The 26,512-nt window shown below is 42.3% G+C and overlaps 1 protein-coding gene across 6 annotated transcripts in view; it reads right to left on the bottom strand.

Moving 5' to 3' along the window:
• RNF38 (ring finger protein 38) overlaps positions 1-26,512 on the bottom strand; it is a 76,645-nt gene that overhangs the window by 3,705 nt on the left and 46,428 nt on the right. For 4 of the 6 annotated variants that reach the window (XM_029056200.2, XM_029056201.2, XM_029056199.2 and 1 more), the window contains exons 2-11: positions 24,911-25,104; positions 16,980-17,190; positions 16,634-16,801; positions 15,843-16,013; positions 13,236-13,397; positions 10,482-10,588; positions 9,560-9,644; positions 5,989-6,054; positions 3,923-4,044; positions 3,254-3,353 (exon numbers count right to left, since the gene is read on the bottom strand). In XM_029056200.2, coding sequence (XP_028912033.1) covers positions 3,254-3,353; positions 3,923-4,044; positions 5,989-6,054; positions 9,560-9,644; positions 10,482-10,588; positions 13,236-13,397; positions 15,843-16,013; positions 16,634-16,801; positions 16,980-17,190; positions 24,911-25,017 — 1,299 coding nt within the window. In that variant the 5' untranslated portion in view covers positions 25,018-25,104. The remainder of the gene's footprint in view (positions 1-3,253; positions 3,354-3,922; positions 4,045-5,988; positions 6,055-9,559; positions 9,645-10,481; positions 10,589-13,235; positions 13,398-15,842; positions 16,014-16,633; positions 16,802-16,979; positions 17,191-24,910; positions 25,105-26,512) is intronic. The other 2 variants (XM_029056202.2, XM_039910894.1) reach the window with 1 other exon arrangement.

The raw sequence follows: 26,512 nt of genomic DNA, 5'->3' as shown, positions 1-26,512 counted from the left end.
AGGTTTTACTGACTAGAGACTTACCCCCGATTATTCACAGCAGTGTGTCTGTTTACTGTTGTATTGTACTCTCCAGAGCACTTAGTAGAGTGCTCTGCCAAGAGTAAGCGCTCAGTCAATTTGACTGAATGAAGAAGACCATCAGAGGAAGACAGAGTGCCACGCAGAGCCACAAAGATGAATGAAGGAAACAGACCAAGAGGAGTAAACCTACGAAGGGGTAGTCCAGAAATGCCAACAGGAAGATGGGCACAAACCCAAGGAAACCATCCATTCCAGATATACTTAGAACAGTGACAGTGTGTTTGGACTGAAATAATAGAGGTGACATCTAGTGGCAACCAGGAGACCATTTCTGGGTGCATGCAGTTCGGCCACCGTGTGCTTTGGCTAGAACGCGCGTTGTGGTCTCAGAAGAAAAGCTTGTGTGCATGCTCCCCATGGCAAGACACGGTGAGGATGGCACAAGTTTTCCTGAGGGCGGGGATCCATGAGAACGCAACCCTCCTACGGCAGGACAGACACCGAGATGTCCTCGGAAAAATCCACGGCGAAGGTCGGGGGTTTGGGGGCTCAAGGTGCCTGCTACTCAGATGAGCGAATCCTGATGAGTTGCTCATCTGTTGTCTGTGGTTCACTCCCCCACCCCACCCTTCATTCCACCAGACCACCAGCAATCAATCGTATTTACTGAGCCCTAACTGTGTGCAAAGCACCGTACCAAGCACTCGGGAGAGTACAATATAACAGAGTCGGGTAGACGTGTTTCCTGCCCACAGCAAGTTTACAGTCTAGAGGGACCACAGCAGTCATCTTAAAAAGCCCTCCGGAAATTGCCCCCTTCCTCCAATTAGTTCATAACACTCTAATTGCATCAGCCACCCTCACCACTTAGGTATTTTATTGTTCAAATCTGCACTTCTGTGCATGCTGGATCTTCCCTTTTTCCCCTAAACATTACCAAACTGCATTCTTTTTGTTCTCCTCCTTTCTGGGCTCCCTCTACGCTCCATTTACACCCACCCATTCCTCTGAAGTACTTAGCCGCTCTCACCACTTCACTTCCCTCCCTCCCTCCTGCATCACGTATGCACGGAGAGGGGGCATGGTTTAGTGGCTAGAGCACGGGCCTGGGAGTCAGAAGGACCTGGGTTCTAATCCCGGCTCTGCCACGTCTGCTGCGTGACCTTGGGCAACTCACTTCACTTCTTTGGGCCTCAGTTCTCTCATCTGAAAATGGGGATTAAGAGTGTGAGCCCCATGCGGGACAGGGACTGTGTCCAACCTGATTAACTTGTATCTACCCCAGTGCTTGGAACGGTGCCTGGCACATATTCATTCATTCATTCAATAGTATTTATTGAGCGCTTACTATGTGCAGAGCACTGTACTAAGTGCTTGGGATGAACAAGTCGGCAACAGATAGAGACAGTCCCTGCCGTTTGACGGGCTTACAGTCTAATCGGGGGAGACGGACAGACAAGAACAATGGCGCTAAACAGCGTCAAGGGGAAGAACATCTCGTAAAAACAATGGCAACTAAATAGAATCAAGGCGATGTACAATTCATTAACAAAATAAATAGGGTAACGAAAATATATACAGTTGAGCGGACGAGTACAGTGCTGTGGGGATGGGAAGGGAGAGGTGGAGGAGCAGAGGGAAAAGGGGAAAATGAGGCTTTAGCTGCGGAGAGGTAAAGGGGGGGATGGCAGAGGGAGTAGAGGGGGAAGAGGAGCTCAGTCTGGGAACGCCTCTTGGAGGAGGTGACTTTTAAGTAAGGTTTTGAAGAGGGAAAGAGAATCAGTTTGGCGGAGGTGAGGAGGGAGGGCGTTCCAGGACCGCGGGAGGACGTGACCCGGGGGTCGACGGCGGGATAGGCGAGACCGAGGGACGGCGAGGAGGTGGGCGGCAGAGGAGCGGAGCGTGCGGGGTGGGCGGTAGAAAGAGAGAAGGGAGGAGAGGTAGGAAGGGGCAAGGTGATGGAGAGCCTTGAAGCCTAGAGTGAGGAGTTTTTGTTTGGAGCGGAGGTCGATAGGCAACCACTGGAGTTGTTTAAGAAGGGGAGTGACATGCCCAGATCGTTTCTGCAGGAAGATGAGCCGGGCAGCGGAGTGAAGAATAGACCAGAGCGGGGCGAGAGAGGAGGAAGGGAGGTCAGAGAGAAGGCTGACACAGTAGTCTAGCCGGGATATAACGAGATATAACGGGATATAACATAGTAAACACTTAACAAGTATCATTATTATTATCATCCCTTGAGTCTGTATCCCTAAGTACTTACGTACTCACTCCTCCTTTCATCCCTCCCACAGCACTCAAAAGTTCACATCTTTATTCTCAGTTGCTCACCCTACTTGCAGTTTCTTTTAACATCTGTCTCCCCTTACTGGGTGGCAAACTCCTTGATGGTTACTCTATTCTACTTTCCCAAGTGCTCAGTAGGGAGTAGCAGGCCCTCACCCCATTCCACCAATCAATCCCTTGCTTGGAACTTTCTTTGGCTAACAACTTGCTGAGGGAGCTGCAGATGTCTGAGCTCTTCCCTGCTACTCTCCTTTGTACTGATCTCACAGCGATGTGGTGAGACTCAATCAGGCAAAATTGATATCTTAAAAATAATCAGCTGTGCGCAGGCAATGAGTCTACCAAGTCTGTTATACTGTACTCTCCGGAGCGCTTGGTACAGTGCTCTGTCCACAGAAAGCACTCAATAAATATGATCAACTGTTGGATCTTCCCTTTCTCCCCCAAATGTTACTAAACTGCATTCTTTTTGTTCTGCTACCATTCTGAGTTCCCTCTATGCTCCATTTACACCCACCCTGATTAAAAATGTTTTTCAGGTGCTTAGAGATAGACTATATCAACACAGGGTGATGTTCTCACTCAGAGAGAATTACTCTGGAATGCGTTTTCGTCATGGATATTTGATATAATTACACTTATTCAATGGCTAAAATATAAATACAGTTGGCAAATTCATTATACTTCATTCCTGATCTTCTAAAGGTTGTATCCACAGGTATTGTCTTTAAATGAATTGATCTTAATTTTCTAAGAATCTGAAATTTTCCTGGCGGTGGCACAGCTCTTTAACCAACATTTTCTTTCACTTACTATACGGTGTCACTGAGAGTCAAGAACAATTTTTGTTCATTTTAAATACTTTAAAGCCTAGAAAGAAAAATATTAAGAAAATCGTACACCATACTAAATGTATTTCTCAAACATATGCCCAAACATAAGTTACCTTGAGCCATTTATCGACACATTTGGCATGGAACTCGTGGCTACAAGGCAAGACTCTGAGAAGCTGCCTGGACTCAAAATCACACATGCACACTACGCACCTAAAAAACAAAAACAAAAACAAAAAAACAAGCGGAATTACATATCCAACAAAGAAGGCTGCTATTTTTTTTTTTAGTGTTCTGAATTGGCACTTAACTTGCATATTCTGCTGACTGATTTTTTTTTGAATAAGCTATGCCAAGGCTTTCCCAGAAACTGAATACCGTAGTTACTCACATAATTGCCCGCCCCAATTTTTGATTTTTTTTTCCCTCTACCACTGATAGATGCTTGCTGGAAGGAGGGGCAGCAGCAGAAGGGTAGGAATGTGAGAACATGGGAGGAAGAATTAAATCACTGAGTGCCTGCTCTACTCAAGAACTGGCATTATCTCTCTCACAGAGACACTGTGAGAATGAGATAATCGTAAGGGGATATTTTGAGGCTATTAAAGGGAGGGTGTTTTGTAAATTCAAGGAATTGTTACAGTACAATTCTGATATTAACAGTTAATAAATTCTTGTAAAGCTGATGTCGCACTGACAATTAATCACACTAACCTTCAAACTCCCCAAAAGGATAAAAGCAATCGTTTAACATCTAAATGGCTCAAAAATACTGTACTTACAGTGTCTGCTCTGACTGGTGGTTGTTGGAATTGAATCTGTAAGACGGAAGCTGCTCAATATCTGCTTTTGTTAGTCCTCGGGGCTTAGCCTCTCCCAATCTTTCTGCCAGATTCAACAGTGCCTGAATGGTGGAGGAAAAAGTAATTGCAACCGATTTAAAAAATGTAAAATTTTTGGAAATTACAAAGTTTATTTTAACAAATTTGGAACTATTGTCTTTTTCAGAGAAACAATTGCTACACTCTCCCTCAAGAACTTTCCCTACCCAGAACCCAAAAAGCTGAGGAGGCACAATGGCCTCCAGCACAGAACTGGGAGTCAGGAGACCAAGGTCCTAATCCTGGCTCTGCTCCTTGCCTGCTCCATGACCTTAGACAAGTCACTTATCTTCTCTGTGCTGGGGTTTCCTCATCTGTAAACTGGGGATTAAATGCCTGTTCTTCTCCCTTAGGCTTTGAGCCCCATGTGGGGGAAAGACCGCGTTCGACTTGATTATCCTGTAACTAAACTCCAGCACGTGGAACGCAGTAAGCACTTAACAAATGCCACAATTATTAACATTAGGAAAAATGGAGAATGAACTCCAGTGTGTGAAACCTCTGAAATATGTAGTTTAGTTGAAAAGGGTCAAAACAAAAACATTTTTTTTTGTTTTGCTTAAGCCTCTCAATTCCTGACCACTCAAATAAGACACACCTACATTTTACTGACTCCTCTGCTGATCGTATACTAGCTACGAAAATCACATTTTAAGATTAAAGTTCATTCCTTGAGATGAACTGTATATTTTGTGACCTAATTACTTCTACAGTTTTTCACATTTCTAATATGCTTCACCCTGGAATGTCTCAGAAACTTCTGAGCTCTTGGGCAGACAGGGAAACTGGTTCCTAGATACCTCTTACAGCAGCATATTGTACTATGGCACAATCAATGAAATACCTAGAGTTCAGGGAAACCTACTTTTTACATTCTTAATCTGATGGATATGAAGACTGTTACAGCATTCTGAAACCAAATTAATCCTCGATTTAAGATGTCCCTTTTAAAACTGGATGAAAAAATAATTCATCCTTGCATTTCATCTCTCCCTTTATCACTTTCATTTCCTTTTTCTAAGGTAACCTTTTCAGGTTATCTTTCTTTTTGCCTTCCCCATTTTTTCCTGTTAAATGACAATCTACATTAAAAAAAAAAAACACAACTGTACACAATGATTAGATCAGGAAGCAGATGGTGGCTTGAAGAAGCATCAGGAGACGCAACAGAAAAAATAGACAGGCAGAAAGAGACATGAAGGGAGAAGAGAACCAGACACACAAGGGAAAGGCCAAAAAATGAACATAAAACCCTCATTCTTTCTCTCTCCAACGTATTCAGCACTGGACCATGTGCTCTTTTTTTTTTTTCCCCTCCCTTACCACTGGCAAAATGCAGGGAGGAAGCAAAATGGCTTCGGTTGCCGGAGAGTTTGAGCACAATTACTGGGAATGGAATTCCTCCCTTTCCCTCAACAAATTCCCAGAGCATCTAGTAAAATACTTAGGCTAGTCTCGAGAGTTGTGCAGAGGACAACTGTGACATTTTCTGCCGCTGCTGTTCTGTTTCATTTTTTGCCTTTCCCCTGGTTTTCGCAAGAAAGTGGAAAAGAATGCCCTCCCTGCCCCCGACACCCATCCCCAACCCCTACTAAGCCATTCTTGATGGCTTATGGCATGGGTGAGGGCACAGTGGTGCCTGCTGCTGTTGAGGTCTCAGAGAGATTGTGTTCTGTGACCACAGACTGCACCCGTTCTTCCTACCAGTTGTCTCACAACGTGTGCCGCTGGGCACAGGAGGACTGGGAGAGAGAGTGTGTATGGCTCAGTGCAAACCATCACCACTACTGCAATAAACAACAATCCAGTGCATGTCCTGCTGCTGGAAGGACATAACTTTCCCCTCCTAACCAATGGCATTTGAGCAATGCTCACCCGAATGGCAAGGGCCCAGAAAAGGTGGACTACCGTATTTTCATGGACAAAGTGTACAAGTGTGCAAGAGATTCTCTCTCAAAGACACTCACACTCATGGATCCAGTTTCACCGTCGTCATCGTCATCTTCGAATTCAAGGACAACTCTACTACTGTTCTGTACAAAGTAGATGCTCAATAAATACTGTTGATAATGATAGGATGATGCAATTGCCTAGATTGCAATTTTAAGACGAACCCTTCTTAAGCGCTCAAAATGGGCAGAGAAAACCTCGTCGGAGTTTCGAAACAATATGTTATATGCTTAGTGAGTGTGGAAATGAAGCAACGACTCTCTTAAGACACTTAATCGCCATCAAAACCATCACCAGAATTGCTTCTGAAGCTTGTCGGAAAGAGCGGAGGTCAATTTGGAAGAAAGGAACCACAGCGATTTGATTTCGAGGAATTACGAGGAGGAGACACCATTTGGAACAAATTAGCAGGCCAACGGTCATGGGAGAAAGGCCACTCACAAATACATCTATAACAGTAACTTCTAACATAAACACGTCGGGGTATTTTACGGTCTGTGTTCCTGGTCCTTGGCACTGTGGTCCAGTTGTGGGGTTCTAGGGAACAGGGCCAAGAAATTACACATCGGAGGAATGGGAGAAAGGCAAATTCAAAAGAGCAGGGTCGAGCTTCACCTCACTTAAGCCACGCGGCTCTCCACTATGTGAGCTGGAGAAAGGGGAGAAAAAAAGGACTTGGGCTTCTGTCCATACGGCCTTCTCCTCCTACTAGCCCAGCTGTCGTCTGGGAAATCTGAAACGCTCTCTCACAGTGCCACTGTGGCCTAGTGAAAGAGCACGTGTGGGGAAATCCAAAGAGCTGGGGTCCCGTCTCTGTTCTACCACCACTCTGCTCGGTCAGCTTGGCCAAATCACTAAAGCGGTCTGTGCCTCAGTTTCCTCGGCTAACAAAATGAGCAGAGAAAAAAAATGAGTCGTGTACATATGGTGCCTCCACTCTCTCTCCTCCAGGTTCCTTCTTGTCCCGCTAAGATCTGGCCTTCGCCCGCTTCATTCCACGGAGACTACACTCTTCATGGCCACTAATCATCTCCTCCATGCCAAATTGAATGGACTTTGCTTTAACCTAATTTTCTGTGACCTCCTGGCCAACTCTGACACTGACACCCACTCCCGTCCCTTAGAGGTGCAATCAAACCTTGCTTTCCCGGAGAGTTCTCTCCTGGTTCCCCTCCGCCTCTCTGGACACCCCTTCTCTGTCTCTTTCACTGGCTCTTCTTTCACCTCTCATCTCCTAACTCTAGTTCACTTCAAGGCTCATTCTATGTTCTTTACTCTTCCTAGTTTACACTAACTCCCTCTGAAGCTCATCTGCTTCCATGACTTCAGTCTACAGGCAGATGATGCCCAAATCTACCTTGCTAGCTCTTATCTTGCACCTAAGCCATCTTGCATTTCCTCTTGCCTCCATGACAACTCCATACGGACGTCCTTGCCATTACTTTAAGTTCAACATGTGTAAAATTGAACTCTACATCTTCCCTCCCAAGTCCTCTCCTCCACCGTTTTCCATCACAGTTTTTCTCCCACAACGTTCCCCAGCTCCAACTTTTCCCCTCCTTACAAACGTTCCGAGGTGTGGGTCATATCGTGGCTGGATGACTTTATCAGCTGCCTCGATGGTCACTCGTGCCTCCGGCCTCTCCTTCATGGCTGCATATTTCCCTCTGATGCACGGATCGTATTTCTAAAATGTCAACCTGCAAACTTCTCTCCTCTTCTCAAAAACCTTCAATTGATATCCACTCTTTTCCACATCAAGCAGAAACTCCAGACCATTGGCTTTAAGGTATTCCATCAGTTCTCTTCCTCTTATTTCTGAGGTCTCTTTACCTACCACTCTCCAACTCACACTCTACGCTTCCTTCACCCTACCTAAGTCTCTAATCTCCTGTCTTGATCCCTTCACATACCCTTCTCTTGCTTGGAACTTCTTTCCCCTTCAAATCAACTCTCCCTAGCTCGAAGCCCTCTTGAAATGCTACCTCCTCTTTGAGGTTTTTCTTGATTTAATTCTTCTTCTGCCCAAGTCATAGCCTCCCAATCAACTCAGCACTTTTGTGCCACCTCAGCATTTAGGCACTCCAATCACCTGTACCACTTCTATATATAGTGATTTACATACTCCACTTAAGATTCTATTTGTTCTGGTCTTTGGTTCACTCTGCTGCCCAGATCATTTTTCTAAAACGTAATTTTGCGCATATCTCCCCAATCTCTAAATTCTCCAACCATTGCCCATTCCTCTCCACACTAAGGAGAAATTCTGACCATCAGAGTTAAGGCTATCAGTTCTCTCCCTGCTTATCCTTGCTCCTCTCCCACTTCAACCCAGTCTGCAAGCTTCACTCCTCTAATGCCTCTCTCTCATATTTCTCACTTTCATCTTCTTGTTCACATCCTCCCTCTTGCCTAGAACTCCTTTCCCCTTCCTATCTGGTAGACCACTAGTCTTTCATCTTCAAAGCCCGTCTAAAACTCACATCTCCTCCAGGAGGCCTTCCCTAATAGCTCATCTTCCAACTCTATTACCCCAGGCCCCGCTGCCACTTCAGCACTTCCTTTGGGGGAAGCAGCATGGCTCAGTGGAAAGAGCCTGGGCTTCGGAGTCAGAGGTCATAGGTTCGACTCCCAGCTCGGCCACTTGTCAGCTGTGCGACTGTGGGCAAGTCACTTAACTTCTCTGTGCCTCCGTTACTTCATCTGTAAAATGGGGATTAACTGTGAGCCTCACATGGGACAACCCAATTACCCTGTATCTACCCCAGCGCTTAGAACAGTGCTCTGCACATAATAATGTTGGTATTTGTTAAGTGCTTACTACTTACTTACTTACTACTACTACTTACTACTTACTACTAGTAAGCGCTTAACAAATACCAACATTATTACCTAAGCACTTGAGTCCTCCCTCACTCTCTAAGCACTTAGGTACTCCAACTCCCCACAATACTTCTGTAAACTGTTCCTTCACCCTATCGGTAATTTTCTTTCGTGTCGCTCTCCTCCACTTGACTTTAAACTCCTTAAGAGAGAGCAAGGATCATGCCTACTAACTCTGTTGGACACAACTGAGGGTTTAGTACAGTGCTCTGCACAGAGTAAGCACTCCATAAACACTTGATTAATTCCCAGCCCCAGCGAGAGTCCACTTACACCTCAAATACCCAGTCACAGAATTGCACTCTATTTCAAAATGTTTCAAGTGGTCTCATATCGGGCTGGGTAACAATCTAGTGAGGTGCAGGAAGTTACTTAAAAGGACTGCAGATGACTGGGAACTCAGCAATGACACTACCTTGTCTATATGCATCAGCTCTGGCTCTCCTCTGAGGCCGAATCCACTGTGAGGGATACCCCTTTCACGCTTCTTCCCTATAAACTGTTTTTTAGGAAACTGTAGCAAGTGCCTATTTCTGCAATTGTACCATTTCATTATTATTCTTATTGATTTAAGAAAATAGAGTCAGAGTGAAGTAAAATTACTCAAGGTATTGGTATGTAATATTTTTCTTGCTTGTGCCATGGAATTTTAGCTGCTTGGGATCACTATTACCGCCCCAACCTGTTCAGAGGTCATCTACCAACCTCATAATTTTCCACTTCTCCATCTTCCACATCCAGTTCAAAGCTAACAGTTGGTCCGACTGCAGGTGGCACTGGAAGCATTGATCTACCAAAATAAAAAAAAGAAAAGGAAAAGCCAAACAAAAGTGACTTTCACTATTAAGGAAACTAACACATTTATAGAAAGGAAATTATTAGTGTTGAAACAAAAATGTATTTTAAATAATCGAGGAAGTGTTTAATGTAAAAACGAGTGATTTTGTTTTCAAAATAGCCTCTATTTTTGATGGGGATCTCTACTGGGGGCAGCATTCCCCGCTGAACAACTTTCACAACTGGAACAGTGGTTCCAGGCCTTTTCCTTATACAGGAGTTGAGTTTCAGCCCATTCCGAGGAACCTGGTGGACAGCCTTGAAAAAAATGAAAAGGAGTTATTTGATATGGAGGAAGGTAGGCGGTGACTGGGGATTCTCGAATGGAGAGAGGTGAGTACTGAGCGATATTTCAAGAGGATGATCCAGGCAGGAGCGTGGAGTATGAACTGAAGGGGGAAGGGGAACGGTGAAAACGAAACCATCAAGGAGGCTGATAAAACTTGAACCCTATCACTTGAAGTAGGGGTGATGGCTACATGGGTGGAGAGAAAGGGACAGATCCAGAAAATGTTTTGGAGGAAAAATCGGCAGGCTGATTGGATCTAGGAGCTAACTGACAATGAGGCATCGAAAACGGCAGCAAGGTCATGGGCTTCTGGGACGAGGAAGATAATGGTGTTATTGATGGAGACAGGAGAGTTTGGAGGAAGAGGTTTAGGAAGGAAGATGAGAAGTTCCATTTTGGACATGTGGAGTCTGAACTGTCACACAGAATCAAAAATTTTCAAAAACCAGAGAGGGTAATAAAATGGATTTTGCAAAAACATTGACCCTGAAAAGGACTTACAGCACATAGGGCAACAGGTTAGGATGGTACGGTGGAGGTGGCACAGGTTGCTGAGATCGGTATCTACCACGTCCCGGGAGTCTTCGCGGCATAAATGGAGGATACGGCTGAATGAGAACAAAAAAAAAATCACAATTTAATATTTTCCTCAACACCTAGTCACCCATTTAAAACAAGCATTTAAAAAAAAAATCAACCTAGGAAAACTAGTCAATTATCAGGCAGTATTATATTTTGAAAAGCACCTCAAGACTGTGACTGTTTAACTTATGACTATTGAAAATTCAAACAACATTTCATACACAGAACTCATAATAGCAGAGTTATTTATTTTTCCAAAAAGCTTTCAGAATTATAATCAAGAAACACTTCATTTTTCCAAGTATGCAAAATTCCCTTAAATTTATTAGCTTTACAAAATTTCTACCAAAAATTTGATAGAATAATCATTTTTATTTCACACTATTAGGGAAATAACTTTTTAAAAACTAGTCTTTGCTGCTCCTTCTCCAAATGCAAGGGGCATTAAAATCCCCCTTCTTAATCCTACAACCCTTCTGAAGTAGTGAGGAATCCTCACAATTCCAAGGGAATCTGTTTGGGAACAGGAATCATGCACTCTGACTGAAGTTGCTACATGGGAAGTTCCACACAGACCTAGTACAGTGCTCTACACACAGTAAGCAGTCAAAAAATACAACTGAATTGATTGATTGGGGATTGTGACTGGGATTCTTCAGTATTCCCCTCAGAAAGGAAGTTTGGGAAGTGTGTGGATCTCTCTTGGCAACCCCGGGGGGGGGGGGGAAGAAAAAAGGAAGTGTCCTTGTGCCTCCAAGTTGCAATGGTTCACTGGTTTCTTGAGATGCAATTGCTCCTTACCTGGATATAAGGAATTCAGTGTTGAATTTCTCGATAAAACAAATTTTTAAAAATAGTTTATTGATCTTCAATCTGTATGTAGGTCTGAATTTGCACATGGAAGTGGTTTTGTTTTTTTTCCCCAAAATACTAGTGTAAATCTAGTACACTTTCACTACTCTAGGCACAATTTAGAAAACAGCAGCAAGACACTCAAAATAATGTCCTTAGTCATTTCACTGTTTTATCCCTCAAAACTAGTCATGCCTGAACTAATTGGTCCAAAACAATTTATTTAATATTTTCCTTAATATTCCAATTTGCTTGGTTGCATAATGAAATCACTTAAAACTAAATGGCCAAAGGCATCTATAATTTATTAGCAAATCAAAACCTGCCTGCGACTCTCAAGCATGGAAGCTGCGTTGCCTAACAGAAAGAACACGGGCCTGAGTCAGAGGACCTGGGTTCTAATTCTGGCTCTGCCACTTGCCTGCTGTGTGATCTTGGGACTTAACTTCTCTTGTGCCTCAGTATCCTCATCTGTAAAGTGGGAATTAAATCCTACTCTCTCCTATTTAGACTGGAAGACCCATGTGGGACAGAGACTGTCCCCCATCTGATTACCCTGAATTTACCCCAGGGTTTAGAACAGTGCTTGACACATAAGTAAGTGCTTAACAAATACCATACTAATAGTAAGTCTGGGATGGATATGCAGATTTGGGAGTGATTTTTAAATAATGGGAAAAAAACTGGTTACTCAAAGGAGGAAACAGAAGAGGAGTGGACTCAAGTCTGAGCTTTATGGGAAACCCACAATTAATGAGAGAGCAAAGGAGAGGAACCAGCAATGGAGACAGTCAATCAAATATTTTGAACACTTACCAGGTGCAGAGCACTGTACTCAGCACTTTGGAGAGTACGATACAACAGAATTAACAGATATGTTCCCTGCCCATAATGAGATTATTGTTCGGGGAGGGGGAAGCCTTAATATGATAGCTCTGGAGTAGTCAGAGGGATTTGAGAAGAATTAAGAATTTGACTTCTATGTTGCTGAAGGCGAAGGCAAAGTCAAAGAGGATTATCCAAAGTAGCAGAGGGTTGCAGATGGATAACAAAGAAGAGGGCATTGGTATGAACAAAAAAGTTATTGGTGACTTTAGTGAGAGCAGTTTCAGAGCAAGATGAGGATGGAAATGGCATATTCAAGGAGTTTAGCAATGAACTGGAGATGAGACACAAGAATGCAGTTCAAAAGGAGAATGAAATCAAACTGTGGCCTTTGCATAATTTGGGATACTTGGGCCAATTAAATAGGGAAAACAAGAAGAGGGGGGTAGAGGGCAAAGTCAGAGATGTCACTGAAATTACCAAGGAGAAAGTTTTCATTAGATGGGAGGTGACAGGATCCAAAGCAGAAGAGATAAACTTCATCAGCAGAAGTGACATTTCCTCTAACAATTAATGGCAAGCTTACCAGAATTCTGCCCCAACTATTATGAACAAAGACTGTAAGCTCTCTAGACTGTAAGCTCCTTCTGGACAGGGTACGTGCCTAACAACTCTGTTGTATTGTACTCTCCTCTGTACATGGCAAGCGCTCCATAAACACCATTGATTGATTATTGATGGACTGAATAAAAAGGCATGATTGAGACACGATCAGAGAAACCTGCCAGTAAGGAAAGATATTTTAAACTGCATTTTCCCAGATTTATTCGAATGACGGCTCAAATTGGACAGGTTAAAATAGAGGAAATGATGTAGAACGGTTAAATTTAACCAAATACTCCTGTTGATCATTTCTAGAAAATAACTCTGGTGAATAGTAATTACTATGAAAGAAAATACAGTACGAATGAAGTGAACGCTGAAAGTAATACTTACTACTCCAAAGGACACCTCCGGGTGCAAAGGATCATGTGTGATGAACTGCAAAGGAGCCGCTGGCGGTAAAGTTGGCGGATGGGCTGGTGGCGTGTAGGTAAAGCCTCCTACAGGAAGGTGTTCTCCCAACAGTTCGACCTCATTCTCTATTCTCTGCAGCGGCTGAAGCGGGCAAAAACGGGATTTATCATCTCTCCCTTAATTCACACATTCAAGCATCATCTTTTCTCTGCAAAATCAGTGCAGACACCATCCCATTCCCCTGCCCCACCTTGTGATAAAGAGGTTGCTGACTTTAACACTAAGTCAGAATGCATAAATGACCCTGCTTAGAAAACGCAGACCACACAGTAACTCTCCTGCCTTTTACTAAACTTATGCTAGACTGAAAATCCACATCACAACCAACAAATATTGCTGGATATTTTCCGTTATTTGTATTTGTAAGTGGTAAATTTCATCACTAGGTATCTCATTGCTCATCAGAATAATCTATACTTTTCTTCAGGCTTGAGAGAGAAAAATAATAGGGCCACTACTATATTGTCACGTACCTGCCCCACTTTTATTTATTTTTGCAACCCCACAACGGAAGAGGCGTTATTATGTAGGGAATTAAGTCTAGCAATAAGGAGAGTAAGAGAAATAAAAGAACAGAAAGGAGGAAGAGGAAAAGAAGGAAGAAGGAAGAGAGAGGTAGAATGTGATGGGCATTATGGGCAGGGAATACGTCTACCAACTCTGTTAATATTGCACTCTCCCAAGCGTTTAGTACAGTGCTCGGCACACAGCAAGCACTCAAATACAATTGATTGATATGTGCTGCATACAATAGACACTCAGTGAATTATGGCAATTGCCACCCCACCATCTCGTCCTCCTATCCCAGTGCACCCACATTAAAAAAAAAAAAAAAAAAGCCCAAATCCCCTAAAAAAAACACACAAAAATCCAAAAACCAACAAACACCTTCACTGTTCAGTTCTGTACCTTTCTCAATAATCTGGCTTGTGCTATTGCTACTTACAAAAAATATTTTATTTCCTTCAAAATTTTTGGGGAAGGGGAATTTTGTATTGGAGGCAAATACGTGAATAAATACAGTATATATGATAGTTGAAAATTGCTTTGGCAATCAACTAATATCTTTTATAATGTAGGACCACAATTCATGGAGTAGTGGAGAATATTGATATCTTTGCATGAACACAAACCTAAGAACTAGGAGGCTTGCAAATCTTTGGCTAAATCTCAAATGCTGATATTGTGATAAACCAAATCCTCGTAATTAAAATAAAGTGAATTGGTTACAAATGTAGCTGTTTCATACCTTTCAAAATGAGCACATTTCTACTATCTTTTAACCATCCGTTTAGTCCAAAAGTGTCTTTCTTACATAAAAACCTTTTCCCGTGTGGAGAAAAAGTATATTTCATGAGACTCCGATAACAGTGCACTCTTTGAATATTTCTTTTCCTCGCCCATCTCAATGGAAGGGTATTTTATTAAAAAAAAAAAAGGCATTCCTTAAATTTAAGTATGTGTGAACAGTAGATTGAGGTATCTATGTCAAACTGGATCGGAGTGATTCCCGCTATTTGGCAGCGATAACTATAACTGTCACTACCATTAATGATATGTTCATTTTAACAACCAGTGGCCTGTGGTCTGAGGGGCTCCCTTTTCATTCTTGGTGTTCTACTAGTGGCAAAGGAAGCCATGCCTTTGTTCAGGCATGGGGCTCAGGTGTGTCACTGGCCTTGTGCCCAAACTTTGGGTTCAAGAACAGAGTCATGGACACAGCTGCCCTGTGCTTGCTGTGGTCAAATGCATGCTCTGAAGAACCATAATCCTTAATAAGTAGCAAAATATTGATGGGATCTCCAAACTGGCCATTCTCTATTTCTTCAATCCTGTCTTAAAAGAGCCCAGTGGCCACAGCCACTGTCTCCGAGGAAAATAAGCCACAGAAAGTAAGACTGCATTATTCTTCTTGGGTTAAGAGTTTATAAAGGAGTAATATCCATTCAGATCTCAATTATTTATGACTAATGATTTCATTTCAGGATTACACACATTTTTGACTTTCCCTCTCCCTCTATTTTCTTGCTTTTTGAAATTTCACTGCTCCTTAGGACCTCTACTACACAATGGGTGGGAGGAAATGAAAATGGAAGAAGATGAAACTCTGGTGCTGATCAATACTAGGATAAAAGGTTTGGTGGAGAAGTAGGTTGTAACTCCTGGATAAAATGACTGCTCTCTCAAGATTAACTGAGAAAAATACATGAAATAACAGTATGGTGCTCTGCACACAGTAAGTGCTCAAGTACCCATGACTGACCAAAATCATTTAAAATTAAGAATACACATTCTTTCCAATTAAAGCCACAGTTAAAATGATCAGGAAATTCTAATAAACGCTAGGAACGATTCTTTGTGAATCACAATAAATGCCTGAGGAACATTTTTCAAGCACCCAAAATGATATTATTTGCTATGAATGTTAAAAACATGGGTGTTGCAGCTAAAGGATAGCAGGTTCGTTTGCTCTCTTGGGAGTAACTGTTCTAGGATATTTACAGTAAGAAAAATAGAGGTACATACCGATCTTGACTGCTGTGCTTGAAACGGGACAAACTGCCCTGGTGGTGGCAAATGGGCATGATGATGATGTGGAACATGAGGTGGATGGTAAAGAAATGGTTCACTGGGAATAATAGGAGGAAATGCAGCATACGGCACCGGCAAGTGTTGAACGGAACACGCCTGAATCATCTGAAACAGAAAAAATGCTCATTAACCTCTGGGTCTAATTTTTGTGGGGCACACAGAGTTCAACATATCACTGTCAAAGACACACCCACTTCTGAAACCCTGACAATGATCTATATTAATAAAGAAATAAAACCGACGAGAGAAATCCGAGATACTACTCGACATTTTAGTGTTTCAAACATCTCTTGTATTATCAGTTAGGTTACTCTTGACTGTGAGAAATTCTGACATGTACGCTCCAGGAAAAGGCACTGTCATTTTGAATCTTGATGACAGAAAGGGACATTTCCCCAGGCAGATTCTAAGATCCTCGAGGGCAGAGATCGTGTCTCTTTACTATACTGTCCTCTCCCGGTGCTCAGTACACTGCTCTGCACACCGTAAGTGCTCATATACCACTGACGATGCTTTCTAAATTCCTGACAATCTATAGTCTGTGTATCTCATGACTTCACCAACACACTGCCCTCTTCTTCTGAGCTGTCTTTTTATGAATGCATGTGGAGAAACTGAATGGAGACCAACCTAAAATCTTTTGGAACACAGGTGGCTTGTCAAAAGTCTATCTGTGCACATTTCCAAAATTAATACTAAACCGTAGGTAAGGGAAGTCTACTTACCGGAGGAGGCACACTACAGACAGGAATGGGCTGCCCACTGAAAACCACGGAACATCCTGGGACGTGATGTGCACTGCAAGCTGGAATATGTTGGCCAGTGCAAAGTGGAATCCCATGCGGTGCCACTGTAGTAACTGTGTATGAGACAGGGGCTGGCCCCTGGTGGATCTAGAGTAAAAAGAGACCAACATTTTCCTATTACTTTTAAATCACTAAATATCACTTCTTAACAGAGAGAACTTCAGTTAAATTCACATCCCTTTTTCTAAAATTATAAATTACAGGTCAGTTTGGGCAGAAACATTTTTGGTTCTTTAAGTCTTCTCAACCCATTTAAATCTCCTACCTGCTCGTGTATGTCAACCATCATTGAATTCTGCTGTGGCGGATGAGCAGCTGGGTGCAGCATACAAGGAGATACATTCGGAGGATGGAAAGCTCGAGGCTCCTCTATTGCTTGTTGTTGTCCAAAAGGGAGATGGTGGTAATTTTCATCTTGATTCATTGTATTTTGTCGAGACACGCGGTCTCGTCTACCTCTCTGGCGTCTAGGAGGACTGTAACACATTAAACAAGAAAGTGGCTATAATGATTTTAAACCCATTAAAATGTATCAAAACTTCAACGGTGTAAAATCAGTTACTTTAGCAACCTATTTTGAGGTGTGCTTAACTGCCTGGAGCTCATTTCAATTAGATGATGTGGAATTACTCCAGCCTCTTCATACATTTTTTTTTAAATGAATTGTTCTGAAGTGAACTATCCCCTACAGGAGTGTTGGGGGGTGGGGCATGTGGTGGGCAGAGAATTTGTCTTCAAAAGCCTTTAGAACTGAGACTAGCACAATTAATAGTGGAGAGTAGGGGACAGAGGAAGGAGAAGAAGAAGTAAGAAAAGGGTCACATAAGGAATGGTCAGTGCTGGGCTGAAAGAAGAAAGGATACCTAGTGTGGCTAACAACCAAGGAAATCCAGTTGGCAGGAATTTTAATGCCTGAAGGAGGCATAATGAGTAAAATAATTCAAGACTAGTGGTTAGAAGGACAAAGATAACCACTTGGAAGGAGATAGTGTAGGAGAGGTGATGAAAAAGGTAGCTTACCTTAGAAGAGAGGCTATCAGAACATGCACCAGGATGGGAAACTATTACTACTAATAGTGGAGCTCGAGTGGACTGTGCCGGTACACGATGGGGTTGTTGCCCTAGAGACAAGGGGGGTGGTGGGGCTTACGAGAGTGGAGAAGAGATAGGGTTTGGGTGAGGTGATGGGGAAAGGCAAAGGGTTGAGAGCATATGTATCCACGCTATATAGGGTGAAAGGGGAAGGGAAGGATGGCTTGATAATTGATGTGCCAGCAGCCATGGCAACTGTCTGATAATAAATGATGGGCCTACAGTGATTAGAAAATAAAAGATGTTTCTCGCTCTATTTGGCCTTTGGCTCTAATGTCTTTCTACTCAACTCTATCGAAGAGAAGCGAGAACCAGGAGAGTATGGTACCTACTTACCCCAATTAGAGGAGATGATACAGCATTCAAATAGGATCTGAACATACAATGGGGCCGTTGCCAAGGAGACAAGTCAATAAGGGTGGGGTCAATGGGAATGGAGAAGCAGGACGATGCGGGTGACAATAGGGAAAGGTAAAGGGTTAAGAGCATGTGCGTCCATGTTATATAGGGTAACGGGAAAAGAGAGACGGTTTGATAATTGGGATGCCAGTGTCCATGGTGACTGCCTAAATGAGGGGCCTACGGTGATTAGAAATAAAAACAGGCTTTTTGCTCTACGGTCTTCGTTTCGGTCTTTTTACTCAGCTTTAACAGTCAAAGAGGCGGCAGAAGAACAAGGAAGAGAATGGTGTCCTGAAGCCAGAAACAGTAAGAACAGAGAAGGTGTCCATGTCACAAGCAGCAGAATGGAGTCTTCAGACTCCCATGCTATATGGGCAAGACCGTCAAAAAAAGGGTCAGATTCAGGCAGGAAACCAACACCCCCTTGTTGGACCTTCTCTGACCAGAGGATGAATGAGAAAATGATATGGTTCCCATCAACTGAGAGACATTTACGTATCTTGTGTGTGTATACATGTGTGCATGCTTCAGTTTCCTCATCTGTAAAATGGGGATTAGCTCTCCCTCCTATGTAGACTGGAAGCCCTATGTGGGACAGGGACTGTGTCCACCCTGATTATCTTATATCTACTCCAGCACTCAGTACAGTGCTTGGCACAAAGTAAGCACTTAAATACCAGAATTACTAGTATTAGTGCTCCAAGCAGCAATGCATTCATATGCCTCTGTAAGAGTCCCACTCACCCTCCTGGAAATCAGGCTGAAACCAGAAAATGTTCTAGACCAATATGGATCTACCCCTAACCCACAGATTGCATGTGACCTAAAACCTCTGCAGTCTATTCTGATGGTCCTCAGAACCAGCCTTGCTTCTAGTCATTTCTGAAGATCTGGGTTATTTTCCCCAGACCATAAAAATAGATAATGACACTAGAAGCATGAATATGCCAGCATGGAAAAAATAAGAGGGATAAGGGGCCATGGAGGCCAAAAATCTTCAAGGAGATCTCCCCTCCACCCAGAGAGAGAGAGAGAGAGAGAGTAATGGGTAATATGTATGTGCCAGAAGAGAGGTGATTCCAGGAAAACAGGCTGGCTAACTAAATGGAAAAACACAAAAAGAGTGTGGGCTGTTCGGTATTGCAACAGATTGCTAAAGGAGGTCAGATCCCCCTTTTATAGATATCATTAGAAACGGAACTAACTCCCTTGTCTATAATGATTGAATTGGCGAAATCAGTCCAGCATGAAGGTAGAATGAACTAAATGTCCTCTTAAAGGCTTTTTTTAGCCTGATTACTTCATGATTCTTCCCACTAAATATTCTAGGAAGGTGAAGAAAGCTATGATTCTAGTAAGACTGACTGGTAAAGAATGATCATCTACATGATTTACTAAAAATCTATACCCAACTCTCCTATATGAGAAGAGGGGCTATATTTTTGCAGAATCCCACATTAAGGCAAACTTACACTGGAGTTCTTACCCTGTGTCTGACAGGGCGCAATCATACAATTGTTTTTTTCCCACAGTACCCCTCCCCCAACACACACACAGTCTCTCTGTTGCAAGAGGTGTTCCTTAATTCTGCCTTTGCATTCTAGCCAAAATGCATAGTGAAAACACGTGTTCTGGCAGAACTGAGCATCCTTAATGCAAACATTGTACTAATGGCTGAAAGAAGTGAACGAAAGATAAGGACATGGTCCTTGCCTTCAAAAACTTTGCACCTGAACTTAAGGTCCACTATAATGGATTTGTTCAAGGGAAAAATTAAAGTTATGCATTATATGTAGGGTGTATATTACAAATAGGGCTGCCAGTTTTCCACCCTAGTGCCAATTTTACTACTCTTGTTCTTTCTGGCCTTGGCTTTTTCCACCCAACTCCCCATTTTCTGTTATCCTTTACTGGGGTTTTTTGGGGCTTATTTTTGTTTTTCCTCTTTAAAAAAATAAAAACCTACAACAAGGAAACAGAGAGAAGCAAAGAAAATACAATGGGAAATCATCTCTAAAACCTGTGTTTTCTTTTCCTCTTTATAGCCTTAGGTTTTTTTCTCCCTTCTATCCCCATCCTCTTTTTCCGCTTGCTTTTCCCAAAACTCAGTAGGTCTACTTCCCTGATCCCATTTACACCAATTCTTCCAAGCTCATGTTAACCCAATAGCCTGCCACTAACACCTAACAAATGTTTTCATTGGTTTATAATTGTGGTATTTGTTAAGCGCTTATTATGCACCAAACGCTATAAGCGCTAGGGTAGATATAACATAAGCAGATCAAACAGTCTCTGTCCCACATGGGGCTCACAATCTAAGGGGAAGGAAGAACATGTATTTCAACCCCATTTTACAGATGAGGAAACTAGGGCACAGAAAAGGTCCTTGCCCAAGGTGACAGAGCAGGCAAGTGGCAGAGATGGGATTAGAACCCAGGTCTCCCGACTCCCAGGGCCCTGGTCTTTCCACTAGCCACATTGCTTCGTGGTCTACATCTGGCAAGGTAGCCACTGATCCTTCAATATTCGGGCCCTAAGGTCCTTTCACCTATACCTCTTTGTTCCACAATATGGCATTTACTAAAATTCCAAATGTAATCTGTCAGTTTTTAAAATAAATGTTATCATATATGTGCTTTCATCATAAAGCTTTTCCCCGTAACCCTTATGTTAATTCTGCAGAGGATGGTTGAATAATGTTATCACTGTATTATATAAGAACTGGGCACATTTCATCTGACATAACCCCGCTACTAGATGTAACATCCTCGTTCTTCCTGCTGCTCTCACTTTTGGTAAATGATGTCTGTCTGCCTCCCACCACTAGACTGTAACCTCTATGAGGGCAGGGTCCATGCTTCCTACCTCTATTGTACCCTCCCTAGTGCTTAATACAGTGCTTTGTACATAATAGACACTCAATAAATATTAGTGATTAATTTAGATACCAAAAATTTCTGAGGGTTGAGGGTTAACTTACAGGTAAGAAACTACACCTTATAAATAAATACATGGATTAATAGTCCCGATCCCCTTACAACAAAAAAGAACTAAGGACTAAAAATCCTTTTAGTCCTCCATGAGATACAGCTAACCCAAGAGAAGATACAGATCATGGATTAAAAAAAAGACCACAGGCAAGAATGCTTCCCTACACACACATGCAGGACTCCATGAAATACTGAAATCTCTTCTTGTCACTACCAACTTCCTTTCCTCTACCTTCTGGGCTTTATAACACTTGGCTCTCCGGGGATAAAAGAAAGCCATCATATGTGATGAGTATGGATCACCTAAATTTTTCTAAGTGATGAAATGCCAAGTTGCTGAAGATGAACTGTGGAATAGCTCCAAGTTGACAGAGTGGGAAAAGTATCAGGTGAATTTCCAAGTGAGCAAGGGCAGTGGAATGCATCTACAACAGACATGTCAAACCTGGGACTTATTGTTGGGGTATCTAGGGCCCAGCAGGGAAGCAGGAGGAGAGATGCAGATGAAGGAATCCCTCCCCTTCTGTTGGCAGTTGGACTCTGTGCTTCTATCCTGGGCTGAAGGAGCTACTGCTAGGGTTTGCTCCTCAAGTCTTGGGGAGGAAGCTGCTTTACACATACAGTCTCGGTCCCAGAGAGCAATCATTGGCAGCAGTCCTTTCACCTGAAGCAAGAAGCCAGACTGCTGACAGAAATGGATTAGGGGCACTGCCAGCCAACTCTCTAAAGGGAAGAGTATCTGGGGGGGAGAGAGTAAGAGAGTGTGTGTGTGAATTCATGATCTATCTTCCATGTCAAACGACCCGCCCAAGTTCATGCCGTCAAAGTGTGCCCCCACTGCCTCCCTTTCCAGCCCTTTTCTCCCTCCCAATCTTGAATCATCACCCTTACCCACCAACACCGCATCTGCAAGACATTACTAAAGATCATGCTAGTCACCAATTTCCTTTTGCTCTATTTAATAATGCAGCAATTTGCAAATCATTGTCCAAAGAATTTTATCAGTAATCAGCGCATTCTGAAGTGTGACCCACTAGTACGTGGCTCATTCCCAGGAATGAGTTTGAAGTGTCTGTAATAGAGACGAGTACATCTAAACTACAACCACTTGACAGGCTCTGAGGAATCCGTTATTATCAATCAATTGTATTTGAGTGCTTACTGCATGCAGAACACTGTTCTAAGTGCTTGGGAGAGTATAATATATTGGAATTGGCAGACACGTTCCCTTCCCATTACAAGCTTGCAGTCTAGAAGGGGAGACAGACATTACTCTAACTATATTACCGATATGCATGTAATATATACATATAATAGAATGTATGCAATATGTGGGGCCAGGATGGGGGATGAATAAAGGGAGCAAGTCAGGGCGATGCTAAAGGGAGTGGGAGAAGAGCAAAGGGAGGTTTAGTCAGGGGAAGCCTCTTGGAGGAGATGGGCCTTCAATAAGGCTTTAAAGGGTGGCAGAGTAATTATCAAGATTTTGCTTGCTGAATGCACACTTACCTTACATGCCTAAACATAAATCTTTCTTCGATCCTCTCTGGTACCCTGGAAGGCAACTACCTGATGAGACCTATACCTACACCTTTAAGAGAACATAGGATTCTCTGGATTGGAGAAAAGTATTGCCTTAACATTTAATTCTATAAAATAGAGTCATTTCTGTTAGAACATGTGATTTTATTACATGATTTGGCTAACACAGTGGAAGCAGTCACCTCTCCAAAGATGCAGAGATTATGTTCTTGAAGAACCTGAATTAAGAACATCTGGGTTACATACACCTTGACAGAAGCCACACATGTGTACCCAGCATGGGGCAGAGCGGTCCAGTGGAAAGAGTACAGCACTGGGAGTCAGGAGACCAGGGTTCTAATCCCAGCTCCACCACTTACCTGTTCTGTGACCTCAGGCAAATCACTTGATTTCTCTGTGCCTCAGTGTTCCTCATCTGTAAATCTGGGATTAAATAGCCATTCTCCCCCCAACCTCCTCAACCTTAGATTGTAAACCCTGTGTGGGACAAGGAATGTGTCCAAACTGATTGCACTGTATCTACCCCAGCACTTAGCACAGTGGCTGGCACATAAGTGCTTAAGAAATACGACAACAATTACAATTTTTACTCTTGTAAATTGCATTTCATTCTATTCAGACAGTCCCACATTGTCAAAAGAATGCTTCCTAATTCCCCAAGAGTGTTCGATTTAAAATGTTTAATGAAAGCACATATTATAGGAGAACTGCCAATTAGGGAATGTTCTCCACAACTCACAAATTTGCTTCGGATATTACACAATCCACATGTTGACAAGTAGAAGCAGTGTGGCTCAGTGGAAAGAGCCCGGGCTTGGGGGTCAGAGGTCATGGGTTTGAACCCTGGCTCTGCCACCTGTCAGCTGTGTGACTGTGGGCAAGTCACTCAACTTCTCTGTGCCTCAGTTACCTCATCTGTAAAATGGGGATTAAATGAGCCTCACCTGGGACAACCTGATTACCCTGAATCTACCCCAGCGCTTAGAACAGTGCTCTGCACATAGTAAGCACTTAACAAATACCAACATTATTATTATTATTATTGTTAGATTTAGTGTAGGAAGAAACAATTGTGTGCTTGTGTGCGTGATCAGTCAAGGCACAATGCCACTACACTTCCCATTTCTGTGATTCTATAGTATCGCATACATAAATGAACAATGAGGGGCAAAGGTATAAAGCACCTTCCTAGTGATAGAAATAATAAAGGAATTTGTATCCAAAAATGCCTGTGATGACGTATTAATTCCCACCAAATCAATAGCTACTATAACAAAAGTTTCCCATAACCTGAGGTTCTTTAAGAACACAACTACTGTGCTCTAGCAGAAATTACACCTCTCAGTATTTTATTAGGTAGGCTTTCTAATACCAGCATGCAATAAATTGTCGATGGTCTGTCAATTAACATCAAATAAGCATTATTTCCACAAGCACTGAATTTTGCCAAATGTTTCATTTAAAAGTTTGCCCAATCAATCACTGGTATTCACTGAACACTTACTGTGGCCAGAGCATTGACTAAGTGCTTGGGAGAGTACAATACAGCAGGAGACATGTTCCCTGCCCACAAGGAGTTTACAGTCTAGAGGGGGAGATGCACATTAATCTAAATATACACATTACAAAAATAATAAATTAGGGATATTGGAGTGTCACAATATGATACCCCAACAATATAAATGAACTAGAATAGGTGAGCTATCTAATGGACTGTCAATTTGGGAGATGGGAAGATAAAAGGATGGAATGAGAATGAAATAGCAACAACCGAAATAAAAATCAAATATTTCATTTTGTCCTTACAACAACTCTGTGACAAAGGAAGTGAACGGTATCTTCACTAATTTTTTAACAGAATAGGAAACTGAGGCCTAGAGAGATAAAAATGACAGGCCCAAAATGACGAAGGTCAGTGGCAGAGCCAGCCAAGGACTAGAACCCAGGCTTCCTGACTTGCAGCTACGTACTCTTTTCCCATTGCCACTACTTGAAGAAAAAGGGAAAGAACAGATGAAACCATTCTTGTTTAACAGTTTACTTTATGAGGTTCTAGCTTGGAAAAGTTAGCAGCCTTTGATACGCTTGGTTTAAGCAACGAATAGCAACTAAGAGACAAAGAAAGCACCCCACAAATCTTCTCCACCAACTGTTAAATAAATCCACTCACCTTCTTCTGTTGCGTGCAGGTGTATTGCACTGCTCCCCTGAGAAGTGATTTTGGTTGGTTCGAACAGGAGGTGGCTGCCTGTTGGTCGCCATCTCCCAAGGCCGCATAGGCGGGGATGGGGCTGGGGATGCTGCTGTACAATCAAAGACTGAATGAGAAAGGCGCTGTCTCTTGGGACTTGGACTATCTTCACTCTGCAAAACCGACAGTTGAAATCCACTAAGCATAAAACTTCTGACACTGATAAGATAACATCATTTATGAACGAACACTTATCAATACAAGCTCCCATACAATTAATAGACTTTGAAAGAGAATGATTTTAATGGGGCAGTATCATGATGGGAATTCTATATCTGCATTAACAATATATTAACATTCCAACAACTTTCTCAACTTTTGTCCTCAAGGCATTTTAAACTAGAGTTGGGATACCTGTAACTTCTTAAAAAAAAGATTCTAAGCAAATGTAAAATAGAAAAAATATGCATTTCCATGGAATAAAATGTTTTGGATTACCATTTTGAAATGTACTGCTTCAAAGAAAGAACTCCCATTAATAGGATGCATATTTTGTGGCTTTTTAAACAGGTTGCCAGATGGAGCTTTTAGGACCCCATAATCTTGCTATCAGAGCAGCAGGCATGATAAATGGAGAATAAAAACGGCAGCAACAAAGGAGGTGAGGAGGTTGGAAAGGGGGCATTTACTGATCACTTGGAGTCTTTCCTAATCTATCAACAATGGAGAAAGGCAAAAGCAGAAAGGGGGTGGAAAGATGGCTAAAGGGCGGCTTGGAAAATATGACATGTGATACAGAGCTAATACTCTGTTCCCAGTTTGTCTCCTAGAATTTATTCCTTAAGATTTAATTAATATTTATCGAGCAGCTAAAGGATGCTCAACATTGTACTGATTACACAACAGTCTTTACCAAAGAGAAACAACATGACTGGACCAGGCCACATTTGTAGTGACCGGAGTCAGAAGACCTGAGACCTGGGTTCTAATCCCGGATTCACCACTTGCCTGCTGTGTGAGTTTAGGAAAGTCATTTAACTTCTCTGTACCTCAATTTCCTGATCTGTAAAATGGGAATTAAATACCTGCTTGACATATAGTAAGCATTTAAGAAATCATTTAGACCTCTAATATGGATGAATTCTGGAATTAGAAATAGGATGTAGAGTTAGCCTCTTGAAACTAGTTTCAAAGTGGTGGTGTCAAACCTCCAGGTCTTAAACTGATATTTGTTTCTCGATGATCACAACGTTGCCTTTGGCTTAACAGAAACCGACTTTCCAGTTTCCTACAGATAGTTTGGACCTTCAGATCCCTAAGCTACAGTCCAGGCTTAACTACTGCATATTGGGCGACAAATAGGATATTTCTCAATAGCACTAAGGACGACTAAAAAGCTTTCTCTCTAAGATATTCGCTAGCATACTAACTGCTCGATTTTAGATTTGAAGAGGTATATGAAGGACAGAACTTGTGAATTTACTGAAATTGTCAAACATAATACAAACTGCAAAATGATTACCCTTCATCATCATTCCAAATTACTCCATAGAAGAGTAATTCCAAATACCCTGTGTTAAT

The sequence above is a fragment of the Ornithorhynchus anatinus genome, chromosome X5 (genome assembly GCF_004115215.2).
Source record: "Ornithorhynchus anatinus isolate Pmale09 chromosome X5, mOrnAna1.pri.v4, whole genome shotgun sequence".
Lineage (NCBI taxonomy): Eukaryota > Metazoa > Chordata > Mammalia > Monotremata > Ornithorhynchidae > Ornithorhynchus > Ornithorhynchus anatinus.
This window is presented reverse-complemented; position numbering and strand designations above follow the sequence as displayed.